Source organism: Tenebrio molitor, chromosome 5, assembly GCF_963966145.1.
Source record: "Tenebrio molitor chromosome 5, icTenMoli1.1, whole genome shotgun sequence".
In the NCBI taxonomy this organism is placed as follows: Eukaryota; Metazoa; Arthropoda; class Insecta; order Coleoptera; family Tenebrionidae; genus Tenebrio; species Tenebrio molitor.
In genome coordinates, this window is record NC_091050.1 from 9,803,398 (window position 1) to 9,824,553 (window position 21,156).

The following is a 21,156-nucleotide window of genomic DNA, read 5'->3' on the forward strand; positions in this document are numbered from 1 at the left end:
GAATTAAATTTTTATCTCATAATTTTCTGCCTCCATTTTGATGAATAGAATCCATATAAAAGAGTTATTAAGTAACATGCAAGATACAAAAAATATTCTCCAATTTATTTTGCGACTGCAAATCCTTCATATAAGAGAAGTCCAGATTCAGTCTTTAGATTTCTCTGATTTTCCCTCTTTTTAACAAAACAAACGCAGAGCTTAACTCCGGAACTCTTACAATCTGGTGTAACACCACATCCTTAATTATCCCTTTCTGTGAAATATAGAGAAATCAATAAAGAGCTTGATCGCAAAAGTTCATGAAAAATTTTACGCACGTCTTTGACTGAAAAATATTTGACAAGTTGAGAGTTCCACATTATCATTTGTTCATTTTTTTTTTTTAATGTTAACGACTGAATCATGACTTTTGGAATCATATTTTGGAAATAGCCTGCAAAAAATAGAGAATTGTCCTATTCTGTAGAACTTTGTTTTGTAGAATTTCCTCGAACTGATAAGTATTTTTCAATCAAAAACATACAGAAAAAAATTCATAGGCTGCTGCGACCACATTCTTTATTGATCTCAGTTTCATCGAGCTGAAGACTACAGTTGTGTAATTTTTTAAATGTACACAGTGTTCCAAAATTATTGTGGTTAGATACCAGTTTTGACAATTTGAGTGTTTTGAATTTTGACGCATACTAGAAAAATGATACCAATTATCAAGAACCATCCAAATGACAAGTATAAGAGAGGTTAGGTTTATCAACAAAACAATATTAACTAAATCAGTTTGTAATGGTTTTAAACCAATTACAACTCCTTAGAATAATAAAATGTTTTGACTAGTTTTGTTTGCCTAAACCCGAGGCATCATTTCACTTTCTTGTGAATTTTTAAATATTGTTGACAACAGGCAACGAATGACAGAAATGATATTTGACACTTGGAGGTTATGTTTGGTGTAGTTTAGTGCGGGACCTTATCGTCGAAAGGTGGCAAACTATTTTTTCCGATCCAAGCACCACAATTATTTTGGAACACTTTGTATTTCGCTTGGCTAAAACTTTTTCCTTCTGCACTAGTCCTTGTTTCCAGTCCCCTCCACTCTCTCCAACCACTCGGTAAAAACATCAGTTGCCATGACGTAATTTTTTTTGTGTCGACATCCTTGATTGGCTAATGAATTTCGTTGTATAACAGACACCGTGTCGACCCTTGTTGCATTTTTGACCCGCACTCTGTATATTAATTTACACACTCCCCAATGTCAAACACACCTCAGACTGTCCCAGTTGTGTTTTCCAACAAACCAATGGCGGCGATATGTCCGTTTCGCGCAATCGAACCCATTAACGCTACGGTCCACGGTAATAACAATAATTTCACAAACAATTACAATCACTTGATGTGCACTGCACACGTGTTATCTTGCAATTATGTAAATTGCAGGAGAGTGGAGTAGGACGGGGGCGTCTGACCGACCGTCGATAATTTTTGTGACAGTCGCTCTCTGTAATTAGATTTCTGGTTCCGCCACTGAGATACTGTACGTATGTGCATAATGCGATGCTTGCTCATTCGATTGCTAGTAATGTAGCATTCAGAGATGTGAATAATGTTCGCATTGTCATTGCACTGCTATCTATGGACGATCCTGTATGCCCTATTCATTACGGAACAGCGTTTGATCGTGTGCCCGAAAGTCGATACATAATTAATTTAGTCGACGTTATTGGTGTCAGATCGAATATGAATAGTGATGCTGTTTCATTTACGTGAGAGTCAGGATTGAAATCTCTGGGGGGTCAGAGGGCGACGTTTTTGTCGCTGATAGTTAAGGTTTTCTGACAAAGGATCCATTCATGCCGGATAAAAAATATAATTAAATTGTTTTGTACCAGACAATCAATTAAAATGGACGCAGTTCCACGTACCGCGATGATTATTTCAATCCTTTGTTCAATTTAATTTGACGTTTTTGGGTCAAAAATGTTCCACTGGGAACTGCAACCGGTCGCAGCTGGGAATCCCCAGAATTTTTTAGCTTTAAAATACAAAAACGGATAAAATAAAAGAGAAAAAAAAACACAAAAATATTTTTTTTACTTAATCTCCTCCTGTCCATCGTTAAAACCGGAAATACAGGAAACTGTAATGATTCCACCAATTAAAAACCAATTAATTCCGATTAGTTGGTGAGCCGGGGCGCAGATATGCAAATTTATCATTTAACATCCACACCTGTATCTTTTTAATTATCAAAACGGCAACCGCCATAAATTTCGCAGCGAGTTAATTCGCGCGAATTCATTAATCATAAATTCCGATCTCGATTTAAATTTTAAAATGTATTCCGTTTTTCTTTATGGCCGTAATTGGAAACACCCACACAATTGTGTTTACGGTCTTTGTCGTTTAAACGCCGACTTTCTATTATGCGCCACAGATTTATGTGTGGCCAAGTTGAAAAAGCTGAAAGCTCCGACGGAAAAATAAATTTCCTCGTCCTTGTTCGTTGCACGATCATTATTCAGAAAAGTGCATGAGAAAGATCCTCCTCACACTGCGAATCGTGCACATGACTCTTTAAAATGTCCGACTGACAGGACAAAACACCGACAACAACCGTTCAGTTTCTTCGCGTGACGCTGACAGTGCCATCCTCCCACGACCCCTTCCTGTACCCCACTTAAGTCGCATCACGCCATTTTTACTTGACAAAAAATCCAACTAGTTGGTGGGGACTTCCCCAAACAGAAAATTCTTCAGCGCCATCTCGTGCCATCGAGACAATTTTTTACATATCCAAAATCCGGGTCATAACTCCGGGTAAATTGGGCTAATTAAGAGTCCTCGCGCGGCAACAGATTGGACACAATTGTCGAATGCTAAGAGGCATTAAAATCCCCGAGTTTTCAGTGGTATTCCCCGCAGAGCTTTAATTTAATTTGTCGACTTTATCTCAACAGACAGGTTAATATCCGGACGTAAAGCGTGTGAAGTTATCGTTCCCATTACACCTCCCGATGATAAACTACAATAACACACAAAAAAGGACTGGATCAAAAATGATTAAAAAAACACTGAAACGAGCGGGCTTGTTTGGCGCGATAAAATGCTTGTGTGTATTTTTATCGCCGAATAAAAAACCCACGGAATGTACGGAATAATATTTTTAATGTACCTCTGCAACAGGATCCCTGGTTGAGAATTGGCTGGTGGCAGAGGTGGCAGGGTCGCGGCTTCTTGAACGTTTTACAGCGAAATGCATGGCTTGGTCCCTGTGTTACGCTATCGTCTTGCTGAAACAAGAAAACAAAAAAGCTTATTACAGGATTCGTTACAAAGCGTTCGGTTTCATTAAATTCCTGATGAATTACCAATCACCAATGCTGGTGAGGCGAACACGCACACGCATGATTAGCTGTGGATGTGGCCAAATTAATATTGGCAATAGTTATTTACGAACCAAGTGCGGGAAGACGATGTTCCTGCATGAGCTCATTTTTTAAAGCACGAGCGACGAAGGAGCGAGTGCCTTTAATTAATGCGCGAATGAAGATGTCTTCACACAAGTGGCTCGTACAATATTTTTTGTAGGAACATTAAAATAAAAAAATTTGTTTTAATAGATACATTAAACATAAACGAACATAAAACCAAGTAGGCAGTGACCTTTGGTTATTAGAAACAATTGCTTCACTTGACATTTCAATTTGTGAGTTTTGTTGTATTTGTTTTGTATTTTATGTAGGATTTGTAGGAACAATTTTCAACGATTATAAATATTCCCAATTTTTAATGGAGGAAAATCCAGGGAAGTTGTATTTTATAAACTAAATTTTATTATTATCAAGACCGATTTTTTTTTTAATGCCTTAAAAGGCCAGTGTTCGCAAACATCATATTTTATTGAATAACTACTGCTGTTACGTATTTGGTAACAAAAGGTTTGCAAATATATTGTGTAAATTTGTTTCGTAAATTTATTCCTCGCACTATTAAATTTAATGCGGAATTTCACGAAACGCACTTACAGAGTAGATTGCAGGTGTGATTATAACAGTTATAACATTTAATGGGCATTGAAATTAATAATGCAATGTTTCCAATAACATATCAATTCTGATTAATTTGGTTTCTGTGTCGGGATGTGAAAGCACATTAAGCAGGTGTGTATGTTGTGTTGCATACGATTCTATTATCACAGCGTAAACCTCATTTTTGTTTTTGTGATCGATAAAGGAAAAAATCAATTTTAACGGTGCAAAACTAGACGTTTTTCATTAACAAAGACAAAATTGAAATGAAGTTTCGATTGCTATTCAAATTTATTTTTGTCTCATTTTCTCACAATACTGTTATCAGATTGTGCATCCGTTGTTTCTGACAGGTTCCAATAATTTATTATTTTCTAATGTAAAAATGACACCTGCAAACCCTTTTTATATCAGTCTGGTTGATTGAGTTCTATTTTAGAAAATCTGTTTCTGTTTTCTTGCACTGGTGGAGACTGCAAGTGATACATGGATAATCGTAATAAATGACTTGCAATTATTACCCTGCAATTTCAAATATAAATTAGGATTAATAAACGACAGCCGCAGATATTTTAGAAGAGCAAGTGTGAAGAAGTTTATTCAAATTCAAATCTTTATTTATTAGAGTTTACTGCAGTTGCTAAGTTAACCTAAATTTAACAGAAAAATAGAATAAAAAAAGGTCATTAATAAAAAAAAGACATAAAAACAGAAATAACCCACAGGTAAAGAGTTAATGATAGATTCGAATTTGTTATAACAATCAACGACAGGATGTATTTTATTTCCAGTTTTTTGTGTTTCGAAGAGGGGCAAAGAAGAAAACAACCATGATAATTAAATTAAATTTATTTATATTCACAAATTCGTATTAAGTAAAACATTTTCAAATTCTGCGAAATTACTCTTAGGTATTCATAAAAAATATCTTCTGTTTTTTGCATAAATATGACTCCCTTAGTTATAAATTTTTCAGTTTTTTGTAAAGTAAATTTTGAAAAACTTTCAGTCATAAATATTTTGTAAGAATTCCAAAGTGAATACATAAAAATTCATCGAACATCATTATGCAAAAGTAACATCAAAAGAACAACTTTTTAACAAAATGCATGAGATAGGTTTGTTAACACCTTCTACTAAAGTAAATTCACGATGGATTGAGTATTTCAAGGTCAAATAATTTTATTTTTTAGCTATGTGATTATGTCTTAAAATAGTGAGATGCAGGGAACCAACATAATGCGAATTTATCACTGCTGAATCCAACGTGAACGGTGTATATTTATGGACAACTCTGCCAGATATTTATTGTCAATGTCGCCAAACCATCGTATGTTAGGTACCAATATGTGAGTGTTTTTATGAAAAAACTTTAACAATAATGTTGATTAAAATAATACACTCGTATGAACAAACTCTGACGTGCATGTCGTGCAAAAAGTAGCCGTAATTCAAAATAAATGATATTATAAATAGTGCTTTCAAAGGAATTATCATTACTGGATAGAAATATCCGTAAGGATAAAATAAAATCCGGCCTCCATGCCCTTTTTTTTTATAATATGTAATAATAACATTTGATCGGTGAAGTTAAGCAACTTCGGACGTGGTCAGTGTTTGGATGGGCGGTTGCCGAGGAAACCATATTCCGTTGGAATTTCAATACTTCGTTACTTGATTTCAGTATTGTCCGCAATCCATAATACCGCATGAACAAACTCCGTGAATGTCATTTAAAAAGTGGGCATCACGCAGGGGTGACTCTGGAAAGAGCCCGTTGGGTCCCGTCTCTCGAGATGCAGGTCGTTTCGAAGAAGAGCATCGTCTTTTTTGTCCAGCTCGCTTTTACGGAGCCGCAGTCTTTTTGCAGAGGGAGAGGAGAGGAGTGAACGAAACGAACACATTTAGGGCGTGAACGAAAGTGGGAGGAATTTTGGCCGGCATCACCTGTTTATTAACGAGCCCGCTCATTGGCCGGCCAATGAGAGTGCAGAGAGTGCCCTGAACAAAACCGGGACGCGAATTGCGCCCGATGATAATAGAAATGATAAATTAATCCGGCTTCGATGCCGTGCACCCTTTATTTATAAGAGTCTGAATCTTAGCACAAATAGATAGCCTTTTACTTGGTTCTTTACATTTTCTCTTAAATGTACCTATTTTTTTATTTTTGTTTATTTATGTACGTAACTTTCATATTTATTTGTTTTGTAATTTATAAACAAATTTTTCTAGACTAACTAACTAATAATCATACGATTTGTTTATGCAGATTTAGTCCATTTACTATTTATTATTGCTTTATTTATTTGAAATTAAAACGTTACTGTAATTAGTCGTGTCATAATTCTAATAATTACAGTATACGCATAAAAATGTAGTTACGTAATTATATTATGTATTATGTACTTGGTTTTTCATCACCACCGAATAAAAAATTCATATAAAATATATCAAATTCGTATTTATTTTGAAAAATGAAGATCTTTATTTTTAAACACCACAAACAAGATTCCCTCCTTGTCTGCCATTTGTTTCCGAGACATTTCAACTTTTTCCGCGATTGCATTATTTATGTTTGCTGTATAGTGAGACTAACAAATCGACCACCAACAGATTTATCTTAGTAGGTGTCCCTCTCGATCACATTTAAATTTATGGCATGCTATTTTAACGTATCACATACATCTAGATCTAATGAATTTTCCATCCTCATATTCATGACTCGTTCAAGTCTGTTTCTTCACAGACATCACATTCAAGGCTGCACATTCAAAGTTACTCGTACTTAAATTTTTCTAACAAGAAAATGAACAGAATTTGAATATAAACGTGTTCGACCAAGTTTGTTGAGTTGGCAAGAAAACCACAACGAGAATTTGAACTTTGTTGCGAACTAGTCTCGAGTTTCGACTAACAAAAATACACGAGTGTCGAACGAAAAAATGCAAAATAAAATATTTTCGTTGGACATATCTGAAATAAAATCGTCTGTAAATCTCACTCGATAAATAAGCTGTTGCTGTAACAAATGTCATTTAAATCATCGGGCAGTAAAGTTCGCCGACAACACCAATCAATCTGATTAAATAAAAATTTGTTATGGCCGGTTACGAAAGACGAAAGGGGTCAAGCGATCGGCCATAACGCGCGAAATAATATTTACTTTAGGACGTCGTGGTGCTAATTACATAAACATTCTGCAGATGAAATATGCGAAATGTTTATTTATCCAGACCCCGCCGTCAATCGAGCTCGTTGTAATTCTTCGCTAATGTCGTTCTATTAGCTGCATAAACACTGACCCGTCGCTGCCGAATTTAATTCGATATGTTTACACAAAACTCTAAATGTATTACTTTGTTATATTCCCCAACAGCGCCAGATATTTATTTTTCGGATGCCAATCGAGTGGCCGCACAATCGCGTTTCAACACTCATATTGACTCAATAATTCGCACTCTAAACCCAATGAAAATAAATTCGATTACTTAGCAGCCGTTTGGGCTTTATTAACTCGATTCGTTTTCCTCTGCGACGCATTTATTTGCGTTAGACTAACTGCACAAGCGAAAATCCACCCCGAGTAAACAAATCGAGCCGAAATGGCACACGTAAGGGAACCTCCCCGGATCGATCAGAGCTAAGGGCAGGTACAGTGGCCACGTGGCCCTCATTAGACGACTTTCGGCCTCTTCGGGGCATTGTTGGGATGCAGATGGCACATATGCAGCTGGTGCCTGAATACGTGCCTGGATTCGATACGACCGAACTCCCTGTGGATGCGCGTTTTATTAACAAGTTAAAACGATTTTCTAAAAATAAACAGGTGAATCTTAAACGAAGCCGCAGCGCCGAAGGGTTGAATAAAATTAAGTCGCCTTGTGTGCGAGGGCTGTGAAAGGGTCCATTCAAGTAATTCGAATGAATCGGACGTGGGGTGGCTGCGGATAAACATTTACAGTGACTAACGAAACTATTATTTTCGAAAAATATTTAGATTTATACGAAAGCACAAACAATAATCTTTAAAACCTTTGCATCTTCAGTTAAAAATGTGAAGTTCCATTAATCATCTGCGTGGCCGTCAACAAATGAGCCTGTTTGATTGAGATAAGACCTTATTTATGGCGGCAATTTTCCGAAAATATATCTCAGGTATTCGGCGACGATAACGAGAAGTTGGCAAGTGTCGAAACCGAAGAAAACTTTTTCAATCGGTGGAACCTGACTGGCCCCACGATTTATCTGGCGAAAACGATACAAACGAATTACTGGGAGTGCAACATTAAACGCTTGCGATCAAAGCAGAACAAGATTCACGACAGCGGCGCGGAACACGTTGTAATAAATATTCAATTATTGACGTTTCGCGATTTTAATGAGATTCTCCAATAAATAACTCTTTGAGGGGGATTTCTTATTTGCTTGTTTTAGCGGTCGTCTCGAGTGGCAACCGGTGGAATAGCTTTGTGTGAATCTGCATCGAGGTTTTGTCGCTGAAACGTCTAAAAAGCGGGTGTGTATTCGTGCTTTCATTTTTAATAAGCTTATTACGGCGGTAAGTTCGGCATCGGTAAAGAGGCGGTCTTTTTGACCATTCGAAAACCACACAGAATAACAATTTTTTCGAGCGTGCACGGCGTGAATTTAGTGTAATCTATTCGACTTGAACAGGATGTTGTGCACGGCTACAAACGTCTACACGACAAACAATAAATTTCGTTTTATTTGCTCCGCTTTCTGTAATCATAACCAGCCAGTTTGGCAAAAAATATTAGCGCAAAATATGTTCAACATTTGTTCGTCGCGCAACTACATCGTCGGGCGCCAACGAGGAATGATCATTTAATCCACGAAAGCGCTCGTTCGTAATTTAGATTTATAATTGCCGTGGCTAATAAATCTTTGCGGCGAGTTTCTTATTATTTTAATTTTTTATGACCGACTAAATTATAGCAATTTCTATCATTAATAATTTTAAATTACCAACGTGTCCCGCTTGCACGATTTACGTCACACATTTTGAGGTTAGGATTTCAAAAGAACATTAGGTATTATTAAATTCTCAAAATTAAACCTAATCGGACCTATTTAAGCCTAAATATTGACTCGTTCTGGAGATTAAAATTCATTTGATATTCCACCCAGTATACTTTAGCCCCCGCCGTTGCACTCCGTCGGGGGCTGTCGCGACGTGACCTCGGCAAAGTAAATTTCTCTCACTGCTTCACAACAAACGTAAGACTCTTGTTCGTTCCATTTTACAGCCACTGATTCACTCCCGATAGACAAATCGAATCACTTTGTCCTCTTATGTTGGCCCTGTCAAGACAATATTACTTTTTGTCAGTCTCCTCTGTAACTTTACCTTTGCCAACGTCTTATTCCGTCAGCTCATTTTTTGCCATAATTCCACAAAAGAATGGCTCCAAAGCTCACCTTACGTCGTAAATATTGAAAGAAAATCTATTTTAACCTCACTCTTTCCGTACTCCCGGATGACAAATGACTCGTGGTAATGACATTGTCCGATATTATCGACAGGTGAAAATGAAGTGGATCGGCGTGACGTCAGCAAAGGAAAGTGCGTTTTTCAACACCCTTTAGAATTAGTTTCAAGAAAAAAAGACACGTCGGACTGTTGGGGTTGAATCGATGCCAACAACTAACCGCGTAAATCATTTATAAAGATATAAAGAAAGTGGAAGAAGCAAATCAATAGATGATCTTGAATAAAGATGAAATCAAAAGGTCAGAAAGAAAGTCGTTTCAAAATGGTACGGCAAACTATTCAACACTCAACTGTAAAATTTCACAAGACAACATATCTTATTCATACAATAAATATTATAGAGAAATTTGCAAGAGTAGGTAGTGTCCAAAGTGCCACTCTCAACTACGTGAGTTCCCGATGGAAGTAATTAGCGTTCCACTAAGCTGAGTATTGTGTTTACCACTTTAAATCATGTCAAACACGATAATTGGATTTGAATCGCCACAAATCATTTTATCTTTAGGAAATTAGTCTTATTACTGCCAGAGACTAGACAATTGTAACCGTCTTTTATAACATTAAATGAAAAACATTTTATTCCGTGTATTTTGAATTTAATGAAACGCACTTTGCTTGGAACTTACAAGTTTTGCTCGGTCCGTGATGCTACTTCTTTGTTGTAAGCCGGTTAAAGTGTTTATTGAAACAACGAGAATGAAGGTCTTAAGTTATTAAATTTTGCTTCGTAATAACGACAGAACTGCACAAAGAATTATGCCTTTTTAATACCCTATCATTACAACCCTATAAACTCCACTGGATACAAAATTGGATCAAATATAAAAATGCTGCGCTACTCTTAACGGATGAAAGCACTTGTATCGGTCATTTTCTGTGTGAACGCAATTAAAATGAATCTTTTCTTCTGTGCGATTTGCTGTGATGAAAACAAGTTCCACAATACGCACTGATCGAGCTTTGAATTTTTCATTTCCAGTGATTCACCATTCGCATTAGCATTTTCCTTGATTAATCCGGTAATGTTGTGTTGAAGTGAAGCAGAACGCATTGAAATTTGAACGATTGTTGGTCACGACGAACAACGCCCCCAACCAACATTTGATTCTTTTTTGCGGACAATAAAAGAGATCCGCGAAACAGATGTAATGAATGCGGTGGAAACATACCGGGCAAGAGCTCCAATAAAATACCTCTAAACGTGAAAACATCACCAGATAAAAATTGGAACGCAAAAAGTTTCATCTCTGCTAGAAAATGTTTTCCTTCATTTTTCCCCTTCGTAGAAATATTTACTGTTGTTAGTGGCGATATTAGCAAACATAAAGGGAAGACCTGTGTTCGCACAAATGCGTCCGTAAATTGGCCGACATTTGACGGAATTCATTTGTTTTGCTTCATGGGCCCCATTTTGCTAACTTTATTTTGTTTGATAAATTGCCGAAAATACTTCTTAAATTTTCCGTCATCATTTAGGAAACTCGAGGGGCGAGCTTTGGCCAATTAATTAGCCCCATCGTTGTGCAGGTGTTCTTTTCCGCGTCATTATCGCTAATGTAGTTCCATATCGATATTAAATTTACGACGTCTGAAAAACGGGAAAAGTGGATGTTGGGTTCTATTCAGCCGAAGATGATTCATTCAAGTCGAATAGCAGCTTTCGGCGAAGCTTTAAATTTTGATTACGGTGATCCGTTGAGTCCTTTGTGGCGTTTGACAAGCGACTGGCAATTTAGAATATGCGAAAGAAACATCGAGAAACGTCCAGGAATAGCGGGAGCGACCTCGACACAACGGGGAAATATTTGAACAAATATTTGTCAGAAACTGGGGCGCTAGAAAAAGCAGTTGTTGACTTGGTTGCAGCCAAGTCTGTAGCATCGATTGGACGGTCAAACGGACAGTTTAAGGTCGGTTCTCATTGTCCGATCAACAAACGCCTCGTCTGACTTATTGGCAATAAGTTAATGATAATCATCTCAAAATGCATCCTGGTCGGAGAAAAAACGAAACCCGTTCGATTTACTTCCAAATTAACCTTTGTTCAAGAATGATGAATAAGTCAATTATCGGAACATATTTTTCTCCGCAGTAGAGACCGATTTCTTGCAGTTTTTTTCGTATCGTCCTTCGTTCATTTAGCCTCGACTCAATTTATTCTCCGTTGTTGCTCTTTATAAGCTCCACTGTCGCGATTTCAACTCCGGGACCAAATTAATCCAGACAGTGTCTGAGTCAGCACAACTTCACTATTTAGGTGAGCTATTTGGACCTATCAGGTTCGGTTTTGAACGTGCCCATCGCAATTTACTTTGGTTCTTTAGTATCCTGGCCAGCCAGGACCGGACAGTTTTCATTCCCTTTTTGCTCGAGTTCCATAGAATTTATTAATGAGCTTTCCGACAAATCTACTTCCCCTTTAATTATTTCGATGGATTTCGTACAACAACAATTTCGTATTTCATTAAGGGGAAAGGAGCCGAACACTAGATACACACTCATGAAACTACTCGTCCAACAGATTCATTTAACTCGATTGCATTTTATACCTATCAAAATTTGGGCCGTTTAAATATTCATGAAAATCTGTTTCACGTTTCGAGATCGGATACGGTTTTGGGTCCGTTACGGAAAATTAAAATATTCGTTTCCTCATCGTTAAATTACGACAAATTTGAATTATTCAAATTTCTCTCGAACATTCCGATAGTAATTTGGGCGCAGTTGAGAGTGTTACTATCTTCATCTCTCCCAATTTGTTAAATGACCAATAAATTAGTACGTCTATCTTTGCTTAATTCCAGAAGATTTCAATTTATTCCGACTCTCACCTATTTTCTGAAATTCGTTATCTTAATTACTGAAGCATCTGAAATTTGATCGACGCTGAAAATTTTTAGCATTTCTAGTCTGCTGCGCTCATCTAAAATCGAGATTTAACATTTTGAATTAATCGCACGGCAGGAATGGTATACTTTCAGAGGTTAAAGCCTCCGAATTACTACACTATGCGTGAGAGTAATAGATTGCGACGACAAATCGCAAAAGCTCTGACACATTCCTCGATAAATTGTCAAAATAAATTAATCGGCTTAGAGAGTCGCTCTTTGCATTAAATCCGGGATAATAAAGCAGTTTAACAACTCCACCTAAAATCTTGTCGTTTTCGCGAACTCACTCGACCTTCAAATTAACTCTTGATTTTGTATTGTTTGTGTTTCTGGAGGGTCCATAATTTGGGACAAATATTCGAATCTGTGTGAGCCTCGAGGAGAGCCTCAGAGTGACAAAGAACATCAGCTCTTTGCAAACGAGGTCCCGTTGTCTTCTCCGCACGAACAAGTTTAAAATTTTCCTTCAAATACGTATATTACAAAGATGTAGCTAATATCACTGTAAAGCAGATACAGTTTCGGATTCGGTCTGAAGAAGCTAAGAGCATGACTGAGGGAACGAAAGCTGCCCGTGTTATATTTACGAAATTAGTAGAGGTATTGGATTCTCTCGTGGGCTGTGACCTTGGAAATATCCGGGTGAAGTCGGAGAGATAAACCAGTTACGCAAATAGACGACAGAGAGATGACACTAACGTAACTAATGACGATGTGTGCGTAGATATGATTCACAGCCCATGAGAAAATCCAACACCTATAAAGTACATATCTCCTCGCTGCTGCGGAGCCTTAGAAAAGCTTTCCCGCCGCCGCGAACACACTTTGTACGGCCGAGACGTCTTAAAAGAGCTAAAACACAGGCAATGGTCTTTTAAAAGTCTATAAATTACAGCCGACAAGTCGTTTTCTGCAGGAAGTTGGCATGTATGAACCTTAAAATCGGTAATGGCATCGTTCATAATTGAAATCTAACGTGCGCCCATTATGGTAGCAGTCGATTTGCGTTGGTACAAGACAGAATAAACGCACACCTTGATTGGTGGTATTGCAGATGCAGATGGGTTTATTACAGTCATTACCGCAGATCCTAAATGCAAATTGTACGCCTCGAGAGCGGAACAAATGGCGGATAATATTTTGCCCACGAGCTGAGACCAGGATTAAAAGGCCATTTCGGTTGTAACGGCGAAAAAAGCACAAACAAGCTGAAGGCGAAGGCGGGAAAATTGGAAAATCCGCCGAGGATTTTCGCCTATTACCCATAGTTACACCTTTATGGTCCGACAACCAAGTCTAAATTTAATTCGGGACGGTTCCGGTGGAGCAACAGAGATGAAAAAAAAAACGGGGTAATTATATAGATTGCTCCTTTTATTACTGTTTCTCCCCCGTTTATATGCAATTTCTTTTCAGAAGCTTCTGGAATATTTCCAGGGTTAAAACGAGAAACTCCGTTGGGGTTATTTTCAGATGCTCGGTCAATTTAATTAGCTGTTTTTATTGTGTGGGGTGGGGGCAAATATGGAATACTCAAAATCACAAACATTTGACCTGCCTCGAAGCACATCGTGATAAGCTGACCCTGCGCATCCACCAAAATTTAAAATAGAAAACATGATAACGGAAAATAATTTTCAATTGATCGATTGAAAATGACCGGAAAAAATTGTCTAATTGGATACAAAGCGGGTGAAGGATGATTTTTAGCTGGTGGAAAATTAGTTCGCGACATAAATTGGGGTTTGACGACGCAGCTTCCACACTTTCAGCCTTGATATTAGCTCCCTCACGAGCTTCAAAGCACTTTCGGAGATCTCTAACAAATCGACTGCTTAGGACTGTATTAAAAGCGCTCTCGTTACAAATTATTAAATATGATAATAACGCCGGAGCTTTCTTGCTGTAATCGCCGCGTTAATGAGCTACATTCGGCTCTCAAGAAAAAACCCGGATAAAAACGAACGAAACCCAATACACGTTCATAAAGTTTTTAATTCTTCCCATCGTAAAATTTAAATCTCAAAGGAAAAACGAGCCGCAAACGCGTTTCACGTCTGGAACACAAAGTGAGGCCCTTAAAGCGAACATGCGGTACAAACACACATTAATTTAATTATAGAAGTAAGTCGTAATGGTCAGATTATGGTTATGTATGTAAATGAACGCGATACTGACAAGAGTCTCGAGGAGCGCACTTGAAATTCCTCACGGCGGCGTCGAGGGAATACTCGGAATGTTTCAGATGCAAGAGCGGTCCTTGCAATGTACTTTTTTCAAGACACTTCTCAACTATTCGGTTATTTCCGTTAGTGCAAAGCTCCCCACGAGCAGACTGCACAATCGCGGGAATGCATTCGGGCGTTCTGGCAGTGTCAGAAAATTTCAGATTATTCAGCGACAAAATTAAAATTTAAATAGCCGCTCTTTTCAGTCGGTTTCTCATTTTAATTGGAAGCAGCCAGTCGTGCAGATTTTTATTAAATCCTGGACTGCTTGCGATTCCCGGATGAAAACGTAACACCTCAGGTTTACAACAGTCAATCCACTGCATGTCACAGGTAGAGCTTACAATTTCCCGTCGTGCTTAACGACCGCGGGAGTTGTAAAAGTATGGGAGTTGTCCCGGTAGTTCATACTTGATATTTCAATTTCTGCAAATGTTTCTTTTTTACGAGTTTATCCGAGCTGCCGTAATGAGATTTCGGTCTATATTCTAGCACTTTGGTCGCGACGGAACTTTTCTTGTTTTATGAAGTGAAAATAGAGGAAGTTTTGCGTTTCCTGATGGGAACGGCGCAACAGAAAGAGTAATCGTTTCGACGGAAGAGACATCGTTCGCGTGTCGACTTTGTCATTAAATTATTGTTTATTCGATTCGTTTGAAGAACACAGACACTTCTTTGAATTTTAATCAAATTATGAGTTGTCGCCATTTCGAGAGATGTAAAGGTCTTTTGTTCGCGTGATTTACACAATGGCGCACTTGTACTTTGGATTTTTATTTGCACTTAGTTTAATAAAACATGCCGGAGAAATCTCTCGCGCGCGTTAAACAAGCCGACAAAGGATGTTTCTCCTGGTGTCAGATAACCAGAGGATAATACAAATTTTCGCCGCTAGGTCCTATTAAAAGGTCCATGAATCAAGCCGAATCAAGAGCTGATTGGGGCCACGTGAGCCTCAACCAATTCATTCTCTATTTTCGTAGACGACTTCAATCTAAAAATACAAATAATGAACATGGGCGCAGATAGCATTTTTAATTTTCATAAAGAACTAAAAATAACATTTTCAGGGAAAAGCATTTAAACTGTACTGTTAATGGTTGAGCGTGAAGTTTCTCAGTTCTAAACGTGGAAATTGGATTTATTTTACGACTGAAAATGCACCGACGATGATGCTGAATAAAATGGGGAAGAGTTAGCGTTAGCGGTTTATAAAATAATTTAACTACGTGGTAATGGCGTGCTAACACGACATTGTAACTGTAAAATAATAGCAGTAAATGTAAATGAGCTTAAACTATTATTAATTTAAAATTGCGAGACCTGCCCACGCTCCTATTAAGCTTTGATTAATTTATGTCCTGTCGGGATTGTCTTCGTTTTGTTCAATCTGAACAGCGACGGTTTCAACAACACAATTAATAAAAAACATTTTTTACCGTACGCGAAACGAGCACTTCGCGTACCTAAAACAGTTACTTTTACAACGGCCATTAAAGTAACATGATTGTCTTGCCTCGGCCGTAAGCGGCCTCGGCGGCAATTTTTCTCTCGGTACGTTAAAGACTGATTTCGCGGCCTTGATATACAAATAACCATTTTTTGTGCAAATCTCCAGATTTAGTGCATCAGATTTCGTTATCATTCCATCTGGGGAATTGTTGTTTTTTTAATTTAATCTCAGCTGTGGGAGCTTGGAAATGTGGAGGAAACGTCGCAAACAGATAATTTTTCAAGCAGAATGTTTGTGTCGACACATGAATTATGTAAAAGTAAAATTTATCAGCGTTATTCCTGTGCCTATTAAGTCTTGTTTATGGGGCAGCGTAAATACAGAATTCATTCGGAACGTTGACATAATCCTTTAATTAAATTATGACCACAGCTCAAATTACAAATAAACCGTCTAGAATTTTCATAAAATATTTCTATTGGGTTTGTAAATTACGAACATGATGGAAATGAAAATTAAGTTGTTATACAAGCAACAAATATCCGTTTGATGTTTTTATTGTAATTATGTTGAAGTCTCTACGAGATTATGCAGTCAAATGTTGAAATTGTAGAACCTGATGGTCCGCTGAGCCATTATGGATTATAAATTCTTGTAGCAAAAGTAGAGATTACAATTTTACACTCATTTAAATTACGAGGCAACATTTATAACCGTCTTTCAGATGATAATAAAAATTCATTTGGAGATATATTATATTTCAAGTTGCTTTGCCGGCGAAATAGCCTTTTTTACCGCAATCCGGCCTTCTAAAATGACATAACTCTGAATTTTATTGCCGCGGCGCTGCTCTTAGCTTATGTTCTGTTAATTTTTATTCATCTTTCCCATTAGTAGGGCAACAAGATGTCAGTTCTAATTAAGAACAATAATATTAACGACTCAATAAACTGCCTGAAATTTTACCAAGCTTGAACTCACTCACTTCAAAAAAAACCTGTAATCCTGCACCGAAATTTCAGGGTTTTTAACGGCCCCCTCATTTTTTATCGCCGAATCTCTCGAGACTCTTGAATGTGAAAGTACACTAAACATGCCGTTAAGTAGATCTGAAATTTGAAATCTCACTCTGAGGCAAATGGAGTCTCACAAATATCGAAAATATCGAACATTCATGGTGTGAATCCTGAAAAGCTGTCGGAACCTATCGCTCCGAAAGCGTCACATTAGCAACGTTTCCCTTGCGGTTTCCAGAGAGGTAAAGAAATGTTTTAATATCGGAGGATTAACGCTGTTGCTGGTCATAAATCACGGGGATGATGATCGAGGGTGAGATTTGACGACCTACCTCTCACCTTTGCTTTGGCAGTTTCGGGAGTAGCGTGACCTGCCGAGCTTTCGGAGCTTGAACAAACGATTTTCTTCAGACGGAGCTTCGGTGAGTGCTAGACGAAGTAAAACACACCCTTAAGTACACCGAAGAAATTTGTACAGCTGGGTTCCTGACGGCTAGTTATTTGGGAAGTACATACACGTAAAAAATACGCGCAAGTGCTCGCTACACTGTGTACAAAATGAAAAACATTATTTTGGGAAATGTCTTCTCTTATGAGCTCGTTAGGCAAACATATTTTACACAGATCGCGTCATTTCACCTTGTCAAGGTTTTGTTGGATCAGTTGTGGACAAGGCTGGAGTATTTCTTTTATGTTTATTATTTTTTAATTCAAGAATGAACTGATGCTCCAACTAATCAGGCACTCGGCTGCGCCTCGAGGCTGAAACCTAGTTGTCGCGCTGGAAAATACACCTACCGTACTCAATAAAAATCAATGTTTAAAACACCTAAAGATTCCGCAGTTTCCTGTTAAAGTACTCGTAAAGGTGTTGTAATCTTAGATGCAAATCCTTTTTCTTATATTTTTTTATTAAACTGAACAAAGGAAATGGGATCAGCCAGTCGTGTGGAGAGTCGATTTGTAGGAGAGCGCTTTTCTAACACTCCGTCAAAGAACAAGAACTAAATGCAAGCGATTACGATACAATCGGATCGTATGTTGTAAGGAGTGCACTCAGCTTATCTTCGAAATGGAGGTATAAAAATAAAACGACTCATTATAATATAAATGACAAAACAATAGATAATGAACAAAGTGCACGACCATTAAAAGTCCCACATTTATCTTGCCATCTCTCCATAAGAAACCGTTTAAGAGACAATCGCGTTACGAAGTTTAATGGGATTAAAGTGCTGGTAGGTCAATTGCCCAATTACGAAAAGAACTAATTCGATAATCGCGACGACCGCGAGCTCTTTTGTAATTCGCCACGTGAAAACGCTTTAATCGTTGCTTACGATGACACGCGTTTCTTTCCAAGATAAACGTCATTAATATCGTTTAAGCGCCTACGCCACCATTCAAATCATTAATTTCGGTGGATGTGGGACGGCGGCGGAACATTGAATAATTGAGCTTCACCCAACTTATCGCAACGAGGGCTCCCTGTTTAAATGAAACACACGAAAAACCATCGAGCGATAAGCTCGCAATCAATCAGGAAACGCACGATCTCCACCGTCTATTTGCATCGACCTAACGAATTCTTCGTGCCGGGGTGGATGGAGGAGCAAATTTCATAATCATACATCAGCCAGTCGACAAAAGCAGCGCAATTCGTGACTTTCAGATATGAAAGAAGGCAACGAGACATGACAGATCGAGCCATCAAGCCCGTAATGACTGACACGCTATTGTTTTCAGACGGATAAATGTCTATTTCTTTCGTTATTACAAGACGGAATGTTCGGCGGGCTAAAAATAAAAACCATTCCTCAATCACTGGTCGAAGGTCTGGCTTCGATCCGATCGCACTTACAAGACCACACGCACCTCGCGGCAATTTTTTTCATTAAGCTACCAACAGAAGTGTTGTCCGTTTAATCAATCATAATCCGAATTTATCCGCCTGTCAAAGCGCTAATCAATTCAATTAGATGACCCGCATTGTCGACGGTTCGTCGGGAAATCTACAAGAACTGGTGGAAAACATCGACGCAGGACCCTTTCGATCAATCACCGGTTGTCTATATGCCCCGAGACAAGAGCACTTAAACGAGGTTAAGACGAAACCAAGATCCTTTCATTCCACGGGCTCCAAGAGTGCTTACGAGGGAGGTCCTTGATTGAGTAACCCCAAAGGACATACCCATAATACATATTTTTTTTCTTCTGGCAGGATGTTTTTGTTCGTGAGATATTTCGGGAATGTAATAAGTTATGGCCTGGCATCGGGCTAGTTTCGCGCAGTACAACTCACATCGGGGGGTTTTATAATCTAAACTTCTCGTTTTGCCAAATTGTACTGCATATTCTCCTAATAAATTATTTTTTATCTTGTTAGCTGCCGTTAAAAAGTTAACCAAACTCGGTAATTTACGGCGCGTTATCAAGGCAAGTTTTGGCATCGACTTAAATATCACTAATTAATGTTAATTATCGCCCACCAACTAGTAGCAACGAACAGGAAATAGAGCTCTTTAAGGATAATTAATTTTCCATTGTCGTACGTTCTCTGATTGTAACTAATTAACTTGCAATTATTCTCATAATTATCTACTTCATTTTTATTACTTACCGAGAATGTACCGCTCCCGTTCCGGATGTGCAATCTTATTATTAATCTGATACACAAAACGACGTCGCCATTTCCAACAAAAACATTTTTACGCTAAAACAAGCTTTGCACTCTTATCACGTCTCTTTGACATTTAATTTTGTGTATTTCGGCTTTAATTTCAGCTCATTTTAAGTCTTTGTCGTATTTATAATTTTACCTACGTTCTTTTAATGCTTGAAAATATTTTGTTCTGGTATAAATGGTTCTTGTTATGATCCTTTAAAATGACCTTAAAATTATTTCATCATTATTATCATTGTGGAAGTTTGTAATAGTTATTTACAGTAAGAGCGAGGAAGGCAAAGCTTTCGTTCACGCGAATTGCGTGTTCGATGCAATTCAGGTGAACGAAAGCGGCCATACTCTCGAGTGTTGCATTTGCTTTTGTTCGATACCTCCCTAAAAAGTGAGTCTGTAACTTTGTATTCAAAATTTTAAATAAAAATAAATCACACAAGTTCTGTAACGCCAATAAAGTGTTTGTGTGCACGTTGTGGAAACTGAAAACCAGTGAGTGAAAGACAGTGAGCGAAAGTGAAGTGAACGAAAGAGAAACCTTTACTATGAAACAGACTCACTTTCTAGGGACGTATCGAACACAATTTTTTGTCAGAATGTAGTTGAAGCATCATAATTAATTAAAAAAAGTAGTTTTTATCATTGCAGGTATGCTGTGGAGTAACATGATAATACGAGACGACACCTGCATCGGGGATCAAATTTATTCTCGAGTTTGATATAAATTCTTTGCTGGTGTCCTTTGTTTATAGAACACTAAGCTTCAGTGGGCACCCCTGAAGTGCACCACCGCTGCGCATCGTGCTATTATTTTGTAAATATTGGTGTTAAATTTCGCAACACGTAACACTCCTGGTTTGACATGTGGAAGACGTAAGCACCCTTTACCAATAATGGTAAAAATCGGAATTCCGAAGCGTCCAGTAGGCGTAGGCAGTAGGAATTAATCCCTGTGGCCTCGTGGCCGCTCACAAATCGAAAACGACCGAATTCCATCAACCGTAAAAAATCCAACAGTCTTCGTGTCGACACGAAAAATGCCATGCTCTTATCTGGCAGTGGCAGAGCGCGAAACAAACGTTGAACATGGAGGGGAATTTGCATATCGTAGTTACAGATTGGCGCAACAAACACGAAATCCTAAATAAACACATTCCTTTTGTGTTTCCTGCATGTGTCGAGGCGAGATTAGGGGCCATCGCAGTTCGCGGTGTCTTCACTGTCTTCAGGGTCTTCTCTTATTGCAGCCACCACGCCCGCAACACCAACAACTACTAATAGATTAAATCTCGCAAAGCTGAGCGCGATCGGGCGGCTTTTAATAAATTATTTAATGACTGTT

The 21,156-nt window shown here is 38.1% G+C and overlaps 1 protein-coding gene and 1 long non-coding RNA gene across 8 annotated transcripts in view; both read right to left on the reverse strand.

The window, feature by feature from the left end:
- The window catches only part of by (blistery), a 137,579-nt gene that overhangs the window by 66,874 nt on the left and 49,549 nt on the right, over window positions 1-21,156 (reverse strand). For all 7 annotated transcript variants that reach the window (XM_069048026.1, XM_069048020.1, XM_069048021.1 and 4 more), the window contains exon 2: window positions 3,176-3,293. In XM_069048026.1, coding sequence (XP_068904127.1) covers window positions 3,176-3,293 — 118 coding nt within the window. The remainder of the gene's footprint in view (window positions 1-3,175; window positions 3,294-21,156) is intronic.
- LOC138131175 (uncharacterized) lies at window positions 4,865-20,244 on the reverse strand. Its single transcript, XR_011159723.1, has 2 exons — window positions 9,403-20,244; window positions 4,865-9,356 (listed from the first exon to the last, which is right to left on the reverse strand). It is a non-coding gene; the product is annotated as an uncharacterized lncRNA (long non-coding RNA).